Source organism: Salvelinus fontinalis, chromosome 1, assembly GCF_029448725.1.
Source record: "Salvelinus fontinalis isolate EN_2023a chromosome 1, ASM2944872v1, whole genome shotgun sequence".
Taxonomy (NCBI): Eukaryota; Metazoa; Chordata; class Actinopteri; order Salmoniformes; family Salmonidae; genus Salvelinus; species Salvelinus fontinalis.
Genome location: NC_074665.1, coordinates 78,306,741 through 78,330,346, shown reverse-complemented (window position 1 = coordinate 78,330,346; position 23,606 = coordinate 78,306,741). Strand labels below are relative to the sequence as shown.

Genomic DNA, 23,606 nt, shown 5'->3' with positions numbered 1-23,606 from the left:
CTCCCTACACTATCCCCTCCCTACACTATCCCCTCCCTACACTATCCCCTCCCTACACTATGCCCTCCCTACACTATCCCCTCCCTACACTATGCCCTCCCTACACTATGCCCTCCCTACACTATCCCCTCCATACACTATCCCCTCCCTACACTATGCCCTCCCTACACTATGCCCTCCCTACACTATGCCCTCCCTACACTATGCCCTCCCTACACTATGCCCTCCCTACACTATGCCCTCCCTACACTATGCCCTCCCTACACTATGCCCTCCCTACACTATGCCCTCCCTACACTATCCCCTCCATACACTATCCCCTCCCTACACTATCCCCTCCCTACACTATGCCCTCCCTACACTATGCCCTCCCTACACTATCCCCTCCCTACACTATGCCCTCCCTACACTATGCCCTCCCTACACTATGCCCTCCCTACACTATCCCCTCCCTACACTATGCCCTCCCTACACTATCCCCTCCCTACACTATCCCCTCCCTACACTATGCCCTCCCTACACTATGCCCTCCCTACACTATGCCCTCCCTACACTATCCCCTCCCTACACTATGCCCTCCCTACACTATCCCCTCCCTACACTATCCCCTCCCTACACTATCCCCTCCCTACACTATCCCCTCCCTACACTATGCCCTCCCTACACTATGCCCTCCCTACACTATGCCCTCCCTACACTATGCCCTCCCTACACTATGCCCTCCCTACACTATGCCCTCCCTACACTATGCCCTCCCTACACTATGCCCTCCCTACACTATGCCCTCCCTACACTATGCCCTCCCTACACTATCCCCTCCCTACACTATCCCCTCCCTACACTATCCCCTCCCTACACTATGCCCTCCCTACACTATGCCCTCCCTACACTATGCCCTCCCTACACTATGCCCTCCCTACACTATGCCCTCCCTACACTATGCCCTCCCTACACTATGCCCTCCCTACACTATGCCCTCCCTACACTATGCCCTCCCTACACTATGCCCTCCCTACACTATGCCCTCCCTACACTATGCCCTCCCTACACTATGCCCTCCCTACACTATGCCCTCCCTACACTATGCCCTCCCTACACTATGCCCTCCCTACACTATGCCCTCCCTACACTATGCCCTCCCTACACTATGCCCTCCCTACACTATGCCCTCCCTACACTATGCCCTCCCTACACTATGCCCTCCCTACACTATGCCCTCCCTACACTATGCCCTCCCTACACTATGCCCTCCCTACACTATGCCCTCCCTACACTATCCCCTCCCTACACTATCCCCTCCCTACACTATCCCCTCCCTACACTATGCCCTCCCTACACTATGCCCTCCCTACACTATGCCCTCCCTACACTATGCCCTCCCTACACTATGCCCTCCCTACACTATGCCCTCCCTACACTATGCCCTCCCTACACTATCCCCTCCCTACACTATCCCCTCCCTACACTATGCCCTCCCTACACTATGCCCTCCCTACACTATGCCCTCCCTACACTATGCCCTCCCTACACTATGCCCTCCCTACACTATGCCCTCCCTACACTATGCCCTCCCTACACTATGCCCTCCCTACACTATCCCCTCCCTACACTATGCCCTCCCTACACTATGCCCTCCCTACACTATGCCCTCCCTACACTATGCCCTCCCTACACTATGCCCTCCCTACACTATGCCCTCCCTACACTATGCCCTCCCTACACTATCCCCTCCCTACACTATGCCCTCCCTACACTATGCCCTCCCTACACTATGCCCTCCCTACACTATGCCCTCCCTACACTATGCCCTCCCTACACTATCCCCTCCCTACACTATCCCCTCCCTACACTATCCCCTCCCTACACTATGCCCTCCCTACACTATGCCCTCCCTACACTATGCCCTACACTGATCTTCCACAGATACCCCTCTGTGTTGCATGCTCTTCTCCATTCAGAAAGTCCTGCACAGTGTCTGACACAGGATTTTATGTTTTGAGCCATCATTTAAAGAGACCAAGACATGTTAGAAATATAATTTGTTCACATACAGCAACTGAAGCGCATATACACTGTAGTGTCTGTTTCAGACCAACTTGACTTCTTTATATAAATTATATTATAACAGATTGTCTTATTTTGGACTATTCATATTTTCTTTTATGGTTGTCCCAATGTGCCACGGGTTGTGCGATATCTGTAGCTTGTTTTAAACCAATAAAGCTCTTTGGAGCGAGTTGCTCTGCCACAATATCAGATATTTTTTCAGAGGCCATTGTTATATGATGGCATTCAGTTGTATGTATATTGTAATAATAACATATAAACTTGAGTTTTGGTCATGACTTGGAAATTGCTGGAAACTATCATGGTGGCAGAAACTGTGTTAAGATAGCAGTTTTAACCCGACTAATGATAATTGTCTTCCATTTTGAGAAAATATAGTCATACTCTTAATGAACATTCTGTTTTCATCTATTGTCAGTTAATGTTTAATTCTGTAGGGTTTTGTTATGTTATTTTATGTTGGTTTATTTTTCAGTTTGAGTCCATGTGAAGTAGCACCGTCTACAACCATTGAGAGTGGTGATTGATTTGTATGTATCCTCAGAGATGGGGTGTAATTGTAAGTTAATAAAATACTTTTGTGTAGCTAGTATTCTCATGTGTTTGGTGTATGTTCATTATGTTAATGCTTTGTGCACCTTTTTTTGAAGTCCAAAAATGAAAGTGTGGCTGACCTGACGATGACAACGCCTCCAACCACTGAGCCAACTCTGAGTTTGCATTATTAAGTGGACGTGAAAGACCACAAGCCTTGGGTAAATGTTATAACGACTTGGTTAGCCACACAGGTGTGGGTTTCAATTAAATGTAATTGTATGGTTACACCAATGACTATTGGTTACGCCGATCTCCTGTGCAGAGCAGCCTTTGGTCCACTGACTCTCCTAGTTTGGGCGGTCATATCACACTGGGCAGGGGATGTGTTGCTAAGATACGGTAAACTGCTGCTAGTTTTGTGTTGCGTTGAGAGTGGGGGAAACGCAAACATTTGAGGATACGGCAGGGAGTTTTGACGCTTCATTTCATTATCTTGTATCCTCAAGAGGAAAGGTGGGAATATTTCATTATGATTTCGGTTTATTGACAGTCGTTTGATTCGAACATTCAAAACAATAAGAATGCCATGTTAGATAATGTAGCTAGATAGCTAACGTTAGATGATACTATGGCTCAAGTGATGCTTGATTAACCGTTAACGTTATCTAGCTAACGTTAGCTACCCATGCATCGTCAGGCTGGCAAACGTTAGTTAACTACTAGTAATGTTAGTCAGCTAACGACAACGTTAGCACACTTAGAACTCCCCCCAAATAGATATATCTTGTAATGTGGCAACTTAGCTACTTAGGCTAACCATCACAAGTTGGTTACATTGTAAAGTCAACTGAGACAAAGCTAGCAAACTGACACACATATGTTGCTTGTCATTCACCAGTTTGGTTGACATTGCCACATTGCAGGTAACCTCCCCTCCCCATTTTGAATATGGTTAATTCTTTTCATCAAGAGCAGTCACTGTAACCCTGTACGGTGTAATATTCATCCAGTCACTGCACCTTTTTCTATTGTTTGTGTTAATTCCATCGTCAGGTGAACTAATCCTTGACTTGTGTTGGTAGATAAACAAGTAGGCCCATAGTCTAACCTGAATCTATCCTCTCTCCAATCTATGTCCCGATAGCACTCACAATGGAGATAGTTCATGTGTACACCAAGAAGCGCAATGAGTTTGGGCGACAGTGTAATTTCTCTGATCGGCCTGCTGAGTTGCATGTGGACATCCTCCCTGATCCTTTTCTGGCATCCAACTTCATTGAGAGAGACCCTTGCGATGTTCCCATACAGTGCACACAAGAGATGTCCGAGCATGAGGTGAACATTGTAGACTAACAACCTGTCACCTGTAACATAAAAATGTACGACAAGTAAATAGATTTGATCATTCCCTGGTACGTGTATTATCATTTATTACACAACCTAAACATTTCACAAGACTTGAGCAACACACACCAATTTTAATTGGGTATGTTGAGTGTCATGATATGAGCAAAGTTTGTGTTAGATAAAAACAGCTTCTGCATCATTATGAGATAATATGCAGCATATGGCAGCCTATGTACATTTCACTCCAACACTATTTATTCAGACTGTCTGTAACCAGACCACTACAGCCGTGTGTGCTGAATCCTGCCGGTCCTGCCTGGCCCTTTCTTTGTAGGTGAACACAGAGCGCTTTGAGTCAGACACAAGGGGGATAAACCATGTGGAGGGAGGCTGGCCCAAGGACGTCAACCCTCAGGAGATGGAGCAGACCATCCGCTTCAGGAAGAAAGTGGAGAAAGATGAGCATTATTTCAGCACCATCATGCAGCTGGGCAGTGTGAGTGTGGCCCTAAATCTACATTGTCTCAGAGTAAGGGTGTTAACTGGCCCTAAATCTACATTGCTCCAGACTAGGGGTGTTAACTGGCCCTAAATCTACTGTACATTGCTCCAGACTAGGGGGGTTAACTGGCCCTAAATCTACATTGCTCCAGACTAGGGGGGTTAACTGGCCCTAAATCTACATTGCTCCAGACTAGGGGTGTTAACTGGTCCTAAATCTACATTGCTCCAGACTAGGGGGGTTAACTGGCCCTAAATCTACATTGCTCCAGACTAGGGGTGTTAACTGGCCCTAAATCTACATTGCTCCAGACTAGGGGTGTTAACTGGTCCTAAATCTACTGTACATTGCTCCAGACTAGGGGGGTTAACTGGCCCTAAATCTACATTGCTCCAGACTAGGGGTGTTAACTGGCCCTAAATCTACATTGCTCCAGACTAGGGGTGTTAACTGGTCCTAAATCTACATCGCTCCAGACTAGGGGTGTTAACTGGCCCTAAATCTACATTGTCCCAAATACATTCATTATCTGCTACAGTAGTTTAATAGATGGAGAGAATAACCAGTTCTGAAAGGGAGAGGTGGAGAGAATAACAAGTGTTCCTTCCCATCTCTGATCAGAGCCCTCCTCTGTTCCTCCCATTCTAACACAGAATATGGAGCATTGCATCAAACAAAACAATGCCATCAACATCTACCAGGAGTACTTTGAAGAGGAGGAGGTGGTGGAGGAGTCCGAGGAGCAGCCCTCAGCCAAAACCATCAATGTTTTCAGGTGCCTCCCTGACTTCTATTAACCTATCGTTCAACAGTGTTAGACTTGCATAACAACAACAATGGTTGTAGTTATTGCCCACATAGAATCCATTAATTATGATATTGTTATTTAAGGCTATATTAACAGTGTCTGGTGTCTCTCTTAAGTTAGTGGAACAAAATGTTTTTTTGTATGGGACAATATAACGTTTTTGAGAAATATAATATATATATACAGTGCATTCTGAAAGTATTCAGACCTTTTCCACAATTTGTCACATTACAGTCTTATTCTAAAATGGATTACATTGTTTTCCCCCACAATCTACACACAATACCCCATGACAAAGGATAAACGGGTTTTTAGAAATGTTTGCAAATGTATTAAAAATAAAAAACAATACCTTATTTACATAAGTATTCAGACCCGTTACTATGAATCCGGAATTAATTACTTAAAAATCATACAATGTGATTTTCTGGATTTTTGTTTTATATTCCATCTCTCACATTTGAAGTGTACCTATGATAAAAATTACAGACCTCTACATGCTTTGTAAGTAGGAAAACCTGCAAAATCGGCAGTGGATCAAATACTTGTTCTCCCCACTGTGCGTAAATGTGATATTTACTGGTTTTTATTTGACATAAATTTGGAAAGATTTTTAAACAATCTGTTATTTCTTCATCATTATGAGGTATTGTGTGTAGATTAATGATAAAATCTATTTTAGAATAAGGCTGTAACGTAACAAAATGTGGAAAAAGTCAAGGGGCCTGAATACTTCCCGAATGCACTGTACATATATTTTTAGTTAAATGTATTTATTGTTTTCTTTTCATTTTGAAAATATAATGAATTGAAAGTTCTTTGTTGATGTAAAAATAGAAATGTACTGATTTTGTCTCATTAGATTTGCGGTGGGGTCGCTAGAAATTCTTATGAAAGAATTGGGGTCCCCAGAAATTCTGGCAGAAAAAATGGGGTCCCCACTGCTTTAAGTGGTTTTACATCGCTGTTTTGTTTTGATGTTCCAGAGACCCGAACGAGATAAAGCGCACTGCCACCTGTCTGTCCTGGCATCCCGATGGCAGCTGTAAACTGGCTGTGGCCTACTCTTCACTAGGGTTCCAGAACATCTCTCCAGACATGAGCTATGACTCATATATATGGGACATTGGTAGGTGTAATACTTCAGGGACAATCTGCGTAAATCTATATATTTCATTTTATATTTTTCTTTCTAACAGAGTGACTATCATTGCAATAGCTGTCACAATGAGACTAACATTTTCCACCCTAATTGGTTGTTCAGAAAATCAATGTGGACTACGAAGTCTAGTAATCAATTGAATCCCATCTGTTGCCTCTTCAGAGAATCCCAATAAGCCAGAGATGACCCTGAAACCGGTCTCTCTACTGGTGTGTCTGGAGTACAACCCCAAAGACTCTCACATCCTGGTCGGAGGCAGCTACAATGGCCAGATCGGTGCGTCCTTCAACAGCACAATGTTCCCTCCTTTTATTCCCCAGAAAGTATCATGGTTCCTGTCAGCTCGGTAGCTGTACAGAACATTGGGGGTATGGTCAGGCCATCATCTTACTCTGACTGTCTTACATCCTCTTTCTTTTCTGTTAGTCCCATTTACCCCAGGATCTTACTGTTTAAAGTTAATATTACGTTTTTTTCAATTGGAAATGTCATAATGCTTTGAGTTATGTAAGTCCAGGTCTGGATGGGTTTGTGCGGATGCTCTCTTATTTACACATTGAAGTATATTGCCTCAGGATATTGTTCAGGCTTTGACAGCTCAATATGAAATTCAGAAATTAAGTTGTGTGTTATATGTGCCTGTGTAAGAGTTGGGTTCAATTCCATTTAAATTCCAGTCAATTCGGAAAGTAAACCAAATTCCTATGCCAAATGTTCCTAATTGAAGAGAATTGGGATTTCAGTATACTTCCTGAAATGAAATGGAATTGACCACCAACCCTTGTGTGTGTGCGTGCCCGCTTTCATGTGTGTTTGTGAATGTACACTAAGTAAAATGTCTTTGTCTGAGCAGCTTATTGGGACACTCGCAAGGGGAGCCAGCCGGTGGAAATGTCCACAATAGAGCACAGCCACAGAGACCCTGTCTACAAAGTCATCTGGTTGCAGTCAAAGACAGGAACCGATACCTTTTCTGCATCTACGGACGGTCAGGTGAGCCAAACCTCCAAATGAAGCAATAAAGGCCTTTGTCACCTTAACCTTTCTCAAGCCAAGCAGGCACAATAGGTCAGGGAAGCACAAAACGCTCATGGGCAGTGAAGTCTGATACTCTTGGTCTGGGATGGGTACACTTTCTCTGACCTTAAACTACCTTTTGGCCGTACCCAGAAGTTATGTAATAGTACATCTACATTGAAGGCAGGTAGACTGAGTTGACCCGTTCTCTGTCTATAAGGTGCTTTGGTGGGACATCCGTAAGATGAGTGAGCCCACAGAGAGGCTGGTACTGGACCCCAACAAAAAGGGCAACCTGGACAATGCCTTGGGGGCGATCTCACTGGAGTTTGAGACCACTATGGTGAGGAGAATCTCTAGAATGGACTATCCCTCTGTTGTTTCACTGTTGATGAATTAGGAGTATGGATCAGCCTAACATCTTCTTGTATCACCTGGAGTAGGAGATCCAGTATATTATTTATTTGTACGAATGTAAGACCTACAATTGAACATGATGTTTTCTCTTCTTATTCAGCCCACAAAGTTTATGGTGGGGACAGAGCAAGGGCTGGTGGTCTCCTGTAACCGCAAGGCCAAGACCCCGGCAGAGAAGATAGTGTGTACGTACAGCGGTCATCACGGCCCAATCTACGCCCTGCAAAGGAACCCTTTCTTCCCCAAGAACTTCCTGACCGTAGCCGATTGGACAGCCCGCATCTGGTCCGAAGACATCAAGGAGTCGTCCATCATGTGGACAAAGTAAAGGGTCCCTCTGAAACATAAAGCAGATGATATAGCTACTTCACAGATAGATTCAATCTTTTTAGGTTCTGATAGATTCATAACACTCTTTAGGTTCTAATACACATAAGCAGTGATTTGGCATACAACTCGCCTCCTGTAATATTGACCTATTGTCAAATGACCTCTGTTGGTTGCCATAGATACCATATGGCCTATCTGTCAGATGGCTGCTGGAGTCCAGTACGGCCCTCTGTGTTCTTCACCGTCAAAATGGACGGGACGCTAGACGTTTGGGACTTCCTCTTCAAACAGAACGACCCCACCCTCAGTCTAAAAGTATGTTCTTTCCACACCTGTCTGTATTCTCAAAACAATGTCCAGCCTTCACTCAACACCTGCCAGGCCTAAATAACCCTGGAAACCCTGTTCTGTTGTGTTGGGTTGTTATCGTTGGTAGAGGTCTTGTATGGTGATGCCAAAGAAAATGTTCGCCATTGGATAGACAATGAAGTTTTATTGTATTCTAGGTGTGTGATGAGGCTCTGTACAGCCTGCGGGTGCAGGATAACGGGCGCTTCCTGGCCTGTGGCTCTCAGCTGGGCACTGCCACCCTGCTGGAAATCTCCCCAGGGTTGTGTACCCTCCAGAGGAACGAGAAGGCCCTAGCCACTGCGGTGAGAGACACCCTCTACCTCAGAACATCCATCTCTGCCCTAGCCTGGTCCCAGATCATTGTGGTGTGACATTGACCATAGGAGTTGGCAAGATAACACAAACAGATCTGGGAACAGGCTACCCCTGCCCAGCTCTTTTCTACTCTTTTCTCTCCTCACCTATCTATACTATTGAATTGACTCTGTGTGTGTCTTTGGTCAGATGTTTGAGCGGGAGACTAAACGGGAGAAGATCTTGGAGGCGCGCCACCGTGAGATGCGTCTGAAGGAGCGCAGCCGCTCGGAGCAGAGCAAGGACGAGGACACCAAAGAGGGTGACGGAGAAGAGAGCGTCGAGGAGCTAGCAACTCGCACGGAGGCAGAGTTCTATGAGATAGTAGAAGCTGAGCTGAAGAAGAGAGCTAAGGAGCAAGAAAAAAAGGTTAGAAGGGATTGAGTGAAAAAAACTAAAACATTCTGAACATCCTTCAGGTTGATGACTTTTTACTACTCCAATCAGTTTTCCATGTTGATTCAACTTCATCCATTGATTTTTGTTGTTGAAATAATGTGAAGCAATGTTAATTCAACCAGTTTGTGCCCAGTGGATTATTATTAATCTGTTTATAAACTCAGCAAAAAAAGAAACGTCCCTTTTTCAGGACCCTGTCTTTCAAAGATAATTCATAAAAATCCTAAAAAAACTTCACAGATCTTCATTGTAAAGGGTTTAAACACTTTCCCATGCTTGTTCAATGAACCATAAACAATTAATGAATGCTCATCTGTGTGAACGTGCCTTAGGCATGCTGCAAGGAGGCATGAGGACTGCAGATCTGGCCAGGGCAATAATTTGCAATGTCCGTACTGTGAGACGCCCAAGACAGCGCTACAAGGAGACCGGGCGGACAGCTGATCTTCCTCGCAGTGGCAGACCACGTGTAACAACACCTGCACAGGATCGGTACATCCGAACATCACACCTGCGGGACAGGTACAGGATGGCAACAACAACTGCCCGAGTTACACCAGGAAGGCACAATCCCTCCATCAGTGCTCAGACTGTCTGCAATAGGCTGAGAGAGGCTGGACTGAGGGCTTGTAGGCCTGTTGTAAGGCAGGTCCTCACCAGACATCACCGGCAACAACGTCTCCGATGGGCACAACACCCACCGTCGCTGGACCAGACAGGACTGGCAAAAAGTGCTCTATAGTGACGAGTCGCGGTTTTGTCTCACCAGGGGTGATGGTCGGATTCGCGTTTATCGTTGAAGGAATGAGCTTTACACCGAGGCCTGTACTCTGGAGCGGGATCGATTTGGAGGTGGAGGGTCCGTCATGGTCTGGGGCAGTGTGTCAGAGCATCATCGGACTGAGCTTGTTGTCATTGCAGGCAATTTCAACGTTGTGCGTTACAGGGAAGACATCCTCCTCCCTCATGTGGTACCCTTCCTGCTGGCTCATCCTGACATGATCCTCCAGCATGACAATGCCACCAGCCATACTGCTCGTTCTGTGCGTGATTTCCTGCAAGACAGGAATGTCAGTGTTCTGCCATTGCTAGCGAAGAGCCCGGATCTCAATCCCATTGAGTACTTCTGGGACCTTTTGGATCGGAGGGTGAGGGCTAGGGCCATTCTCCCCAGAAATGTCCGGGAACTTGCAGGTGCCTTGGTGGAAGAGTGGGGTAACATCTCACAGCAAGAACTGGCAAGTCTGGTGCAGTCCATAAGGAGGAGATGCATTGCGGTACTTAATGCAGCTGGTGGCCACACCAGATACTGACTGTTACTTTTGATTTTGACCCCCCTTTGTTCAGGGACACATTATTCCATTTCTGTTAGTCACGTGTCTGTGGAACTTGTTCAGTTTATGTCTCAGTTGTTGAATATTGTTATGTTCATACAAATATTTACACATTAAGTTTGCTGAAAATAAATGTAGTTGACAGTGAGAGGACATTTCTTTTTTTGCTGAGTTTATGTCTTATGACTGAATTAGTTGGCTATTTCAGGAGCATAACAAACATCAGCAGCCTGTAATAGCATTCATCTGGCAATACATTAACATGAGGTGGCCTATATACAGCATGAACTCAGACACTATGTTCTGTGCACCATGGCGGCTGATGATCCTATAGTTGATCATGTGTGGATGAAGTATCACTACATGGGTTTGTCTCATCTGAGTGTCAATATGTCCCTCCCTGCTGTGATACTAATTCAACTGTCTCTAAAGGGCAGGTTTTCTTGCCTGCAGTGCAGGCCATAATTGAACTCCCTCCCGTAAAGATGTTTGAGAACTTCAGGACAATAGCTGGAGAGAGGCTCGTGTCAGTGACAAGTTATATCAAGGAGTTAAAAGTTCCTGTTTGATATACGTTGTCAAGGGTTTATACATTTAGAGGGGGCTGGTGAGGAGGTCGAATTTTGTTTAAAATCTATAGCCGTATGACACAGCTGACAATTGAGTAAAATCAAAATGTTTTTTTTTTTACTTAAGTCATTGCTGATCTCCTCCTGCCTGTATAACATCGCCACTGATAGTTACCTGTCAAACGTAGCTGCACCTCTTTGTCCAGGGGTAACAAATTGCTCCTTGTTTTGTTCCAGTGGCCCATTAAGATTGGGGACTATAAAAAGCTACTGTTAGCTCGTCTAGAGAAAGAACTCAACCTGTAAATCTGACTGTAAATACCCAAGTGCAATTTTTTCCCCCAGTAATGATGGAAATATTTTATAAGAAAATAGGAATGAATTAAATAGATTGTTGGTGTTTTTTGTACCTTTCCATGACGTTAAAAAGTTATGTTTACTTCTAATGTAATTGTCAATTACTTACAGATACACACAGTAGATTCTGTGCTCAAACTAATGCTGTAATATCATTGTGTCGCCCCTCAGGAGAAAGACGTGTGTGAAGAGAAAGAAGTCTGAGACAGAACACCTTAAGAACACCATGTTCCACATGCTGTTTGAAATGTAATCTTGAATCAATCGAATAAATACAGCAAGGCATTTTCTATTAACAGAGAAATAGATGTTCTCAGTGAGTCATGCGAAACTCATTAACAGGATTGAGGTACTGTTTAATTATTGTTATTTATAAATAATCATTAGGGTTTTCTTCATTGATTAAAGGAAATGTATTTTGCTATGCGTCTTGGGATTTTGACATTTGTTTCCTTTGTAGAAATCATGAAGACGGGGGGCACATTGTATGAAATGAGTCATATGCCAAGCCTCAATGAATGTCAGAGTCCTGGATTGTAGATATTTGTGTGCAATTTCAAGAGCATAGTACAGGCTGACTCATTAATTATAACAGTGACTCATTCAAAGTGAGTGCAGTGTGGCATTGAAGACCTTGTTGAGGATAGAGGGAAAGGACCCATATATGGACCATTACCATTCCAGATTTGGGATGGAGATGCTTTTGGTTGGTATGCAGTTTCACCCAAGTACCCCTGACTGCAGTGTGCGATTCAGGCTGGGCTCAAAGTGGGTTTGACTCTGCCCATGTTTTACCCCTGCCCATTTGTTGAGGTTTGACAGTCACACTGAATACAAACGTATTTCATTTTTGAAGATCGTTAGAAATATATAAAAAGTGGTACCAGCAGATGTTGTAACACTTTGCTTCAGGACAAGCTACTGATATTGTTGCAGTGAACAACAGACTTGTTATGTATGTCATGTACTGTTAAAATTGTGTTGATAAATGTTATAACTTTGTAATATTATTTCATTGAGCATATATATACATTTACTACCTATCCTGATTTATACTGCTATTTACTTTCCTCATGAGAATGGAGACAGACTATACCATATAGACATACTGACAAGCTGAATATGCTTGTACATTAAGTTATACCAGCTCCAGTAAAGAGATCAGAGACTCGGATAACTTCTACATCATCTTTACTAAACAACATAACACAATTGAAACAATTAAACACAGTAGACAAAAACAAGGCATACATTGAAGAAACACAGAAAATCAACGATCAAATCGATTACATAACTGTACATGTAAACCTAGGCTTACTGCTCAAGCAGGCAAATTTGTCCAAATAAGATTCCCTCATTGTGAGCAATTAGCGAGCTCACGTGCAAATGGGGGCTAATTAACGCTATGCTAACATTGGTGGTAGTAGGTCATATAAAAATATGCCACTGCACTGGTATAACATGAATATTACAAAGTGCATTATGTATAATGACAGTCTTACTTCCATTGTTTATATATTTTTTCATGTAGGTTAGGTTCGATTAAGATTCGCTTTTGTTGATGTTGATACCTTCGAAGTTTACCTGAACTTTTTTGACCTTGAAGGAGACGGGAAGGGTTCGGGTTAAACGCGGTTGACCCCGCCCACACGTAGGCCGGCCCCGACGTTTGACAACGCCCACATTGAGCCCGGCCCGGAACTGCACACTGCAGTCAGGGGCTTCTCGTTTTACCAGCTCATCAGGTTGTGTGCTAGGCCTAGCTGCATTTCAATCAGTTACAATACCGCATAAAACAAATATGAGAATTGTCATTTCATTTAGCTCTATAAACGTATGTTAGAATTTAATATTTTAGTCTGGAAACGACAGTCAAAGTTCTATTTAGTATTGGGGGCAAGCAATTGCGTCACCGTAATTTGGAGAGATGTTAGTGCAATTATATGCGCCATCGATTTATCCACCAGATGTCGTCCTTGAGCCGCGGCAAATCGAAGAAACAGCTGTTTACTCTGGTGCTTTACGCACCTCTGTCTGTCTGTTTAAACTACCCACTGATCTCTAAGGGTATCCAGGAACAACACACGAGTCGTCAGATGAAAGAAGCGAAGGGGGGAGTGAAGGAGAAGGGAAGTCAACAGTGGACACCTGCCATTCTCCGTCCGCATCCTCGTATGTCTTCAAAGAGATGAGCGAAAGAACAACTTAATTATTTCTGTAAACAGCATAGATTAAACGGAATGTAGGCTACTCGTTTTACGCTGTTATATCAGACTTGTTTTGTAAGAGCGCACTTTTGGCGATAGGTGTCTATTTAACCCTAAATACATTAGCACTATTTTGCGGAAAGGTAGAGGTTTGTAGGCTAGTTGTCGTCAATCGAGTTCGACATTGGACAAGCCATACAGGTGGGTGGAGAGGGGTCGTGCAGGTATTGAGCAGGATGTCTGACCGATGTCCAGTTTAGCCACTATTTTCTAACAATCGAAGATACTCCAACCACCAGTGGCCATGAATGAAACAGGCGAATCAAAGGACCACCAACTGACAGTAAGTACGATACACTAGCGTAGCCTGCATACACTTTGTCACACTTTTTTACTATTGCTGCGAGAACAGTAGTGTAGTATAGCCTACCTTTATGGGGACATTTTAATTGAATGCCACGTGGAAGGTGTGACAAGATAATTGTGTAGACTACTGTAGGCCAGATATTCCCAAACGTAGACTACTGTAGGCCAGATATTCCCAAACTGGTATACGCGCAATGCCGTCGGGGGTACGCCAAATAAAAATGTGATTCACAATTTTTTACAAATGGTATATATTTATTCCCTTCACATTTTCAAACGGTACATTTATATTTGGGTGAGTTTTTTTTCTCGCCAGAGTAGCCTCGTTTTTACTGGCAAAAATCAAATGAAACCATCTAGTGTTCAGCGAAATAACAACACTATGTTAAATACAGGTAGCCTAGGCAAATAATTAACATCTAATCACATTGACCGTTACTCTAAATCTTCACTCTTGCGCAGACATTTAGAAACGAAACACGACGGGTTGAAAATAAGCCACGGGAGTTTTTTGAGCGAGAATAAAGAAGACTTTCAAGTAGTAAGACATGTATAAAAGCAACAGATACCATTAATAAGAAGGGGCTAGAAGCCTCTTATATGGTGAGCTACCGAGAGACGCAAGCCACATACTATTGAGGACTTAATTATTTCGGATATGGCTGGGACAATGCTGGGAGAAAAGACCAAAACAACTATACAGACAATGACTTCATCAAACAACACTGTTTCACGACGCATCAGTGCCATGGCAGGAGATGTTTTGAAACAATTACTGCTTCGCATACAAGCCAGTGAGTTATGTGCCTTACAGCTGGATGAGTCAACAAATGTGGCGGGCCTGGCACAGCTCCTGGTATATGTCCGTTACGTTTATGGGGGGGGGGTCACTGGAAACCACTGGAAATCAGGACAACATGAGAGGATATTTTTAAAGTACTGGACAGAGTTTGGTGGTCAAGATGTGTTGTACTGTACTGATGGCGCAAAAGCCATGACAGAGAGACAGTGGAGTGGTAAAGCGCTTGCAAGCATTTGCTCCGACGCCACTTGGGTACACTGCAGCATCCACCGAGAGACTCTTGCTGCCAAGGGGCTCTTGCTGCCAAGGCCCCTGAAGTCTCTTTTACTGACCATAATTTTCACTTGTCTGACCGTCTGGGTGATGTTTTTTCTCTCCTGAATGATCTGAATCAAGGATTAAAGGGACTCTTCGCAACTATAACGCAACTATAATCAGTGTACGGGACAACATTGAGGCTATGATTAAGAAGTTGGAGCTCCTTTCTGTCTGCATTAACAAGGACAACACACAGGTCTTTCCATCATTGTATGATTTTTCGTGTGCAAATGAACTCAAGCTTACGGACAATGTCAAATGTGATATAGTCATTATGTGCGTGGTTATGCGTGCGCATTTAGACCTGGCCCGGGTATCCTGGAAGGATATTGACCTCATCCCGTCAGTATAGGATGTCTGGTTATGTCTGACGACGCCAGGACAGCGGAATCAATCACCACCTTCCGGAGACACCTGAAACCCCACCTCTTTAAGGAATACCTAGGATAGGATAAAGTAATCCTTCTGACCCCCCCCCCCCCCCCTTAAAATATTTAGATGCACTATTGTAAAGTGGCTGTTCCACTGGATATCATAAGGTGAATGCACCAATTTGTAAGTCGCTCTGGATAAGAGCGTCTGCTAAATGACTTAAATGTAAATGTAAATGTTATTCTTTAAAAGTGCCTTCCTCACCATCTTAAATAACATGCCCCGTTCAAAAAAAAATTGAACCAGGAACAGATATAGCCCTTGGTTCACTCCAGACCTGACTGCTCTTGACTAGCACAAAAACATCCTGTGTGTCACGTTCTGACCATAGTTCTTGTGTGTTGTGCTTGTTTTAGTGATGGTCAGGACGTGAGCTGGGTGGGCATTCTATGTTGTCTGTCTAGTTTGTCCGTTTCTATGTTTGGCCTAATATGGTTCTCAATCAGAGGCAGATGTTTTGTCTCTTCAGACGAAGAGGAGGAAGGCTGCCGGTACAGAACCACCCACCAAACTCGGACCAAGCAGCGTAGCAACGGGCAGCAGCAGCAGCAGCGGCCCACTACACAGGACATGGGAGGAGATTTTGGAGGGTAAAGGACACTGGGCTCACATTGGAGAATATCGCCGCTCTCGTGAAGAGATGGAGGCAGCTAAAGCCCAGGAGCGGTGGTATGAGGAGGCAGCACGGAAGCGTGGCTGGAAGCCCGAGAAGAAACCCCCAAAATTTCTTGGGGGGGTGGGGCTAAAGGGTAGTGTGGCAAAGTCAGGTAGGAAACCTGCGCCCACTTCCCATGCTTACCGTGGAGAGCGGGAGTACGGGCAGACACCGTGTTATGCGGAAGAGCGCACGGTGTCTCCTGTACGTGTGCTTAGCCAGTGCCGGTACCACGCACCAGGCCTATAGTGCGCCTTTTGAGTCCAGTGTGCCCTGTTCCTGCTCCCTGCACTAGCCTTGAGGTGCCTCAGCAGGTCAGAGTCGGCCGTCTGCACTGCTCGCCTGCCCAGCGCCATCTGAGCCGCCTGCCTGCCCAGTGCCGTCTGAGCCGCCCGCCTGCCCAGCGCCGTCTGAGCCGCCCGCCTGCCCAGCGCCGTCTGAGCCGCCCGCCTGCCCAGCGCCGTCTGAGCCGCCCGCCTGCCCAGCGCCGTCTGAGCCGCCCGCCTGCCCAGCGCCGTCTGAGCCGCCCGTCTGTCCGGAGCCGCTAGAGCCGCCCGTCTGTCCGGAGCCGCTAGAGCCGTCCGTCAGTCAGGAGCCGCTAGAGCCGTCCATCAGTCAGGAACCGCCAGAGCCGCTCTCCAGTCATGAGCCGCCCTCCAGTCATGAGCCGCCCTCCAGTCATGAGCCGCCCTCCAGTCATGAGCCGCCCTCCAGTCATGAGCCGCTCTCCAGTCATGAGCTGCCCCTCAGCCCGGAGCTGCCCTTCAGCCCGGAGCTGCCCTTCAGTCCGGAGCTGCCCCTCTGTCTTGAGCTACCCCTCTGTCTTGAGCTACCTATCTGTCCTGAGCTATCTCTCTGTCCTGAGCTGTCTCCTCAATTTAGTGGGGACCTTGGTGAGGATTCCTAGGCCAAGGTCGGGGGCGAGGGTCGCCACTCAAAGGACGCTAAGGAGGGGGACAAAGACAATGGTGAAGTGGTGGCCTCGTCCTGCGCCGGAGCCGCCACCGCGGACAGATGCCCACCCAGACCCTCTTCAGACGAAGAGGAGGAAGGCTGCCGTTACACTGTGATGTACTGCATTAGCATCAAATAGCCCCCGCGATATGGAACATTTCAGGGAAGTTAGGAACCAATATACACAGGCAGTTAGGAAAGCTAAGGCTAGCTTTTTCAAACAGAAATTTGCATCCTGTAGCACAAGCTCAAAAATGTTCTGGGACACTGTAAAGTCCATGGAGAATAAGAGCACCTCCTCCCAGCTGCCCACTGTGCTGAGGCAAGGAAACATTGTCACCACCGATCAATCCACTATAATTGAGAATTTCAATAAGCATTTTTCTACAGCTGGCCATGCTTTCTACCTGGGTAACCCTACCCCGGTCAACAGCCCTGCACCCCCCACAGCAACTCGCCCAAGCCTCCCTCATTTCTCCTTCACCCAAATCCAGATAGCTGATGTTCTGAAAGAGCTGCAAAATCTGGACCCCTACAAATTAGCCAGGCTAGACAATCTGGACCCTCTCTTTCTAAAGTTATCTGCTGAAATTGTTGCAATACTAGCCTGTTCAACCTATTTTTCATATCGTCTGAGATTCCCAAAGATTGGAAAGCTGCCGTGGTCATCCCCCGCTGCAAAGGGGGTGACACTCTAGACCCAAACTGCTACAGACCTATATCTATCCTACCCTGCCTTTTCTAAGGTCTTCGACAGCCAAGCTAACAAACAGATTACCGACCATTTCAAATCTCACCGTACCTTCTCCGCTGTACAATCCGGTTTCAGAGCTGGTCATGGTTGTACCTCAGCCACGCTCAAGGTCCTAAACGATATCATAACTGCCATTGATAAGAGACATTACTGTGCAGCCATATTCATCGACCTGGCCAAGGCTTTCGACTCTGTCAATCACCAAATTCTTATCGGCAGACTCAACAGCCTTGGTTTCTCAAATGACTGCCTCGCCTGGTTCACCAACTACTTCTCTGATAGAGTTGTGTGTCAAATCGGAGGGCCTGTTGTCCGGACCTCTGGCAGTTTCTATGGGGGTGCCACAGGGTTCAATTCTCAGGCCGACTCTCTTCTCTGTATACATCAATGATGTCGCTCTTGTTGCTGGGGATTCTCAGATCCACCTCTACGCAGACCACACCATTCTGTATACTTCTGGCCCTTTGGACACTGTGTTAACTAACCTCCAAACGAGCTTCAATGCCATACAACTCTCCTTCCGTGGCCTCCAACTGCTCTTAAATGCAAGTAAAACTAAATACAAGCTCTTCAACCGATTGCTCCCCGCACCTGCCCGCCCATCCAGCATCACTACCCTGTACGGTTCTGACTTAGAATATGTGGACAACTACAAATACCTAGATGTCTGGTTAGACTGTAAACTCTCCTTCCATACTCACATTAAGCATCTCTCATCCAAAATTAAATCTATAATCAGCTTCCTATTTCGCAACAAAGCATCCTTCACTCATGCTGCCAAACATACCCTCGTAAAACTGACCATCCTACCGATCCTCGACTTCGGCGATGTCATTTACAAAATAGCCTTCAACACTCTACTCAGCAAATTGGATGCAGTCTATCACAGTGCCATCCATTTTGTCACCAAAGCCCCATATACTACCCACCACTGCGACCTGTATGCTCTCGTTGGCTTGCCCTCGCTTCATACTCGTCGCCAAACCCACTGGCTTCAGGTCATCTACAAGTATTTGATAGGTAAAGCCCCGCCTTATCTCAACTCACTGGTCACCATAGCAGCACCCACCCGTAGCACACGCTCCAGCAGGTATATTTCACTGGTCTCCCCCAAATCCAATTCCTCCTTTGGCCGCCTTTCCTTCCAGTTCTCTGCTGCCAATGACTAGAACAAACTGCAAAAATCTGGAGACTCATATCTCCCTCACTAACTTTAAGCACCAGCTGTCAGAGCAGCTCACAGATCACTGCATCTGTAAATAGCCCATCCAACTACCTCATCCCCATACTGTATTTATTTATTTATCTTGCTCCTTTGCACCCCAGTATCTCTACTTGCACATTCATCTTCTGCACGTCTATCACTCCAGGGTTTAATTGCTATATTGTAATTATTTCGCCACCATGGCCTATTTACTGCCTTACCTCCCTTATCTCACCTCATTTCCACACATATAGACTTATTTTTCTACTGTATTATTGACTGTATGTTTATTCCATGGTAGCTCTGTGTTGTTGTATGTGTCGAACTGCTGTGCTTTATCTTGGCCAGGTCGCAATTGTAAATGAGAACTTGTTCTCAACTAGCCTACCTGGTTAAATAAAGGTGAAATAAAAAATAAAAAAAAATAAAAAATGAATGCCACTCAAGCTTGCATTTTATATAGATATCCCACATTCAAGATAAGAATGAAGTACAATACACATGTATTATATCCTACATGACAATACAGCATTACTTATTCTAAAGCAACTTTTTTATTACAGTACCTCTTGCCTCATCACATATGGAGACATTTGTTCACCTTTTCCATTGACCTTCCATGTCATAAATCAATAGATTATTTCCCAGTAGTTCCAGCCAGTGTAATATACCATATCTGAATTATTCACATGGCACAACTAAATTCCCCTGTCTCTTTTGTCTTGTCCGCTATGTCACACTGACTAGCTCCACAGCACTGGTGATGGCCAGGATCCTTATGAATCCTTATTGAAGGTGGTGTGACTAAATGGTCCTGTAACGTGTTAAGTTATATCGGTCAATGTATGTCAAGACCCGGATGTATCACCCATGTCTTTGCCATATTATCTACCCCTCATCTGCCTCATCCTTGTAGCTAATATAATAACATTTGTTGGCTATTTCAGTAACAAACAACACCACCGCTCTATAACTATATCAATCCGGCAATACTTTCACACCAGGTGGCCTGTTCAGTATGACTGTATCAACTCAGAGACCGCTGCTGACCTGATTATCATATGGTTGATCATGTGTGGATGGGGTATCAGTCTATAACTTGGTCTGTCTCATCTGAGTGTCATAATGTCCCTCCATGCTATGAGAGTAATTATACTGAATCTAGAGAGCAGGTTTTCTTCTTCTGCAGAAACACCTCCCTGCAGTGCAGGCCATAATTGAGCTCCCTGCCGCGAAGAGTGTTTTGACAGAGAGAGAGCTTGGACAATAGATGGAGAGAGGCACATGCCATAGTTTTTTTTTATTTTTTTATTTATTCAACTGTTATTTTACCAGGTAAGTTGACTGAGAACACATTCTCATTTGCAGCAACAACCTGGGGAATAGTTACAGGGGAGAGGAGGGGGATGAATGAGCCAATTGTAAACTGGGGATTATTAGGTGACCATGATGGTTTGAGGGCCAGATTGGGAATTTAGCCAGGACACCGGGGTTAACACCCCTACTCTTACGATAAGTGCCATGGGATCTTTAATGACCTCAGAGAGTCAGGACACCCGTTTAACGTCCCATCCGAAAGACGGCACCCTACACAGGGCAGTGTCCCCAATCACTGCCCTGGGGCATTGGGATATTTTTTAGACCAGAGGAAAGAGTGCCTCCTACTGGCCCTCCATCACCACTTCCAGCAGCATCTGGTCTCCCATCCAGGGACTGACCAGGACCAACCCTGCTTAGCTTCAGAAGCAAGCCAGCAGTGGTATGCAGGGTGGTATGCTGCTGGCATACCACCCTAGTGATTTTACAGTTAAAGTTACTGTGTTAAAAATACAGCGTAACAGTAACACATGACTAAGGCGTACTTTATAAAGGATTTTTAAATGATTAAACTGTGAATTAGTAGTTTATTTTATTAAAGTTACATTTATTCATGCTTAAGTGACAATGATAATTGACTTTATCATTTGCTCTTGTGGACTAGGGAATGACATCAAGGCCATTGCTGTGGTGTGAATAAGCAATCTCTTTGATGCTGTTAATGTTATGCCTCCCAAATGGCACCCTATTAACTATGAAATGCACAACTTTTGACCAGGACCCAGCCCATTTGCTCTGAAAGTTCTAACCCTATCCCTCTCTCTGTGAAAGCTCTAACCCTATCCCTCTCTCTGTGAAAGCTCTAACCCTGTCCCTCTCTCTGTGAAAGCTCTAACCCTGTCCCTTTCTCTGTGAAAGCTCTAACCCTGTCCCTCTCTCTGTGAAAGCTCTAACCCTGTCCCTCTCTCTGTGAAAGCTCTAACCCTGTCCCCCTCTCTGAAAGCTCTAACCCTGTCCCCCTCTCTGTGAAAGCTCTAACCCTGTCCCTCTCTCTGTGAGCTCTAACCCTGTCCATCTCTCTGTGAAAGCTCTAACCCTGTCCCCCTCTCTGTGAAAGCTCTAACCCTGTCCCCCTCTCTGTGAAAGCTCTAACCCTGTCCCTCTCTCTGTGAAAGCTCTAACCCTGTCCCTCTCTCTGTGAAAGCTCTAACCCTGTCCCCCTCTCTGAAAGCTCTAACCCTGTCCCTCTCTCTGTGAAAGCTCTAACCCTGTCCCTCTCTCTGTGAGCTCTAACCCTGTCCATCTCTCTGTGAAAGCTCTAACCCTGTCCCCCTCTCTGTGAAAGCTCTAACCCTGTCCCCCTCTCTGAAAGCTCTAACCCTGTCCCTCTCTCTGTGAAAGCTCTAACCCTGTCCCTCTCTCTGTGAGCTCTAACCCTGTCCATCTCTCTGTGAAAGCTCTAACCCTGTCCCCCTCTCTGTGAAAGCTCTAACCCTGTCCCCCTCTCTGTGAAAGCTCTAACCCTGTCCCTCTCTCTGTGAAAGCTCTAACCCTGTCCCCCTCTCTGTGAAAGCTCTAACCCTGTCCCCCTCTCTGTGAAAGCTCTAACCCTGTCCCCCTCTCTGTGAAAGCTCTAACCCTGTCCCCCTCTCTGTGAAAGCTCTAACCCTGTCCCTCTCTCTGTGAAAGCTCTAACCCTGTCCCTCTCTCTGTGAAAGCTCTAACCCTGTGGTGTTCTACCTGTCTCTCGCTCCCAGGTGGCTCTGAGGATCAGACCCCTCAGTGATTCTGAGCAGGAAGAGGCAGCCACTATAGTGGCCCACCGATTGGACGACCAGGTGAGAGGTTGTGTGTGTGTGTGTAGCACATGAGGATGTGTGAAACGTACACCTTAGCCTGATGTGTCGCTTACGTCGCCTCATTAGCTAGCTTTTGAGGTGGCACGATCGGTTAAGACGCATGATGGAGGACGGTCACGTGTGTTTGTGAGGCAGAGGTACCGAGTCAGGAGGAAGTGGTACTCACTAAGCAAGCAGCGTGATGTGCGTGTTCACGTCTGTTTCCATTTCAGGCCTTTCTCTCACATCCAGTCACACATTTATAATGTATCTGCAGGTGCATGCACTTTCACTTATCACAGTATGGCTGGTCTAAACCAAGTGCTGTGGATAACTGTGTGTGTGTCTGTGTGTGAGACGTGGGTCTGTGTATGAGACATGGGTCTGTGTGTGAGACGTGGGTCTGTGTGTGAGACGTGGGTCTGTGTGTGAGACGTGGGTCTGTTTGTGAGACGTGGGTTGTTTGTGAGATGTGGGTCTGTGTGTGAGACGTGGGTCTGTGTGTGAGACGTGGGTCTGTGTGTGAGACGTGTGTGTGTGGGTGTGTGTGTGTGTGTGTGTGTGAGACGTGTGTGTGTGAGATGTGGGTCTGTGTGTGAGACGTGGGTCTGTGTGTGAGACGTGGGTCTGTGTGTGAGACGTGTGTGTGTGAGACGTGTGTGTGTGAGACGTGTGTCTGTGTGTGAGACGTGTGTCTGTGAGACGTGTGTGTGTGTGTGTGTGTGAGACGTGTGTGTGTGTGTGTGTGTGAGACGTGTGTGTGTGAGACGTCTGTGTGTGAGACGTGTGTGTGTGTGAGACGTGTGTGTGTGAGACGTGTGTCTGTGAGACGTGTGTGTGTGAGACGTGTGTCTGTGTGTGAGACGTGTGTGTGTGTGTGTGTGAGACGTGTGTCTGTGTGTGAGACGTGTGTCTGTGTGTGATACGTGTTTGTGTGAGACGTGTGTGTGTGAGACGTGTGAGAGACATGCGGATGGCTCTGTTGTGCTTCCATCCACTGGGTGACTCAGTGGGTTGTTATAGCTTAGAGAATGACTTCTCTGATAGAGGAAGGAAATTGGATTCCTTCTGAAGAAAGGAGGCAGCCAAGACAGTTCTCTACTGTAGAAATGGAGGACATGATGTGTGTGAAACGGCTTTGTGCCATTATTGAATGCTCCTGTCATTGATAGAGCTACAATTTGAGACCCACAATTTATCATTCTGAC

The 23,606-nt window shown here is 45.7% G+C and overlaps 2 protein-coding genes across 4 annotated transcripts in view; both read left to right on the top strand.

The window, feature by feature from the left end:
• Window positions 1-1,706: 1,706 nt before the first annotated feature.
• On the top strand, window positions 1,707-12,556 carry LOC129862365 (dynein axonemal intermediate chain 2-like). The gene is made up of 13 exons (XM_055933923.1): window positions 1,707-3,117; window positions 3,749-3,939; window positions 4,286-4,447; window positions 5,107-5,228; window positions 6,248-6,390; window positions 6,586-6,699; window positions 7,277-7,416; window positions 7,661-7,783; window positions 7,958-8,181; window positions 8,367-8,502; window positions 8,694-8,840; window positions 9,043-9,261; window positions 11,723-12,556. The coding sequence occupies exons 2-13, from the start codon at window positions 3,757-3,759 to the stop codon at window positions 11,753-11,755; spliced, it is 1,746 nt and encodes a 581-aa protein (XP_055789898.1). The 5' UTR covers window positions 1,707-3,117; window positions 3,749-3,756; the 3' UTR covers window positions 11,756-12,556.
• A 718-nt stretch (window positions 12,557-13,274) lies between these two features.
• Window positions 13,275-23,606, top strand: part of LOC129862319 (kinesin-like protein KIF19) — an 84,716-nt gene continuing 74,384 nt past the window's right edge. For all 3 annotated transcript variants that reach the window (XM_055933841.1, XM_055933851.1, XM_055933832.1), the window contains exons 1-2: window positions 13,275-14,101; window positions 22,318-22,398. In XM_055933841.1, the coding sequence (XP_055789816.1) occupies window positions 14,063-14,101; window positions 22,318-22,398 (120 nt within the window). In that variant the 5' untranslated portion in view covers window positions 13,275-14,062. The remainder of the gene's footprint in view (window positions 14,102-22,317; window positions 22,399-23,606) is intronic.

Coding starts and splice junctions, on each gene's coding strand:
- LOC129862365 (XM_055933923.1), top strand. CDS start 3,757: ATGGAGATAGTTCATGTGTACACCAAGAAGCGCAATGAGTTTGGGCGA. Junction 3,940..4,285: donor AAGAGATGTCCGAGCATGAG/GTGAACATTGTA, acceptor CTTTCTTTGTAG/GTGAACACAGAGCGCTTTGA. Junction 5,229..6,247: donor AAAACCATCAATGTTTTCAG/GTGCCTCCCTGA, acceptor TTGATGTTCCAG/AGACCCGAACGAGATAAAGC.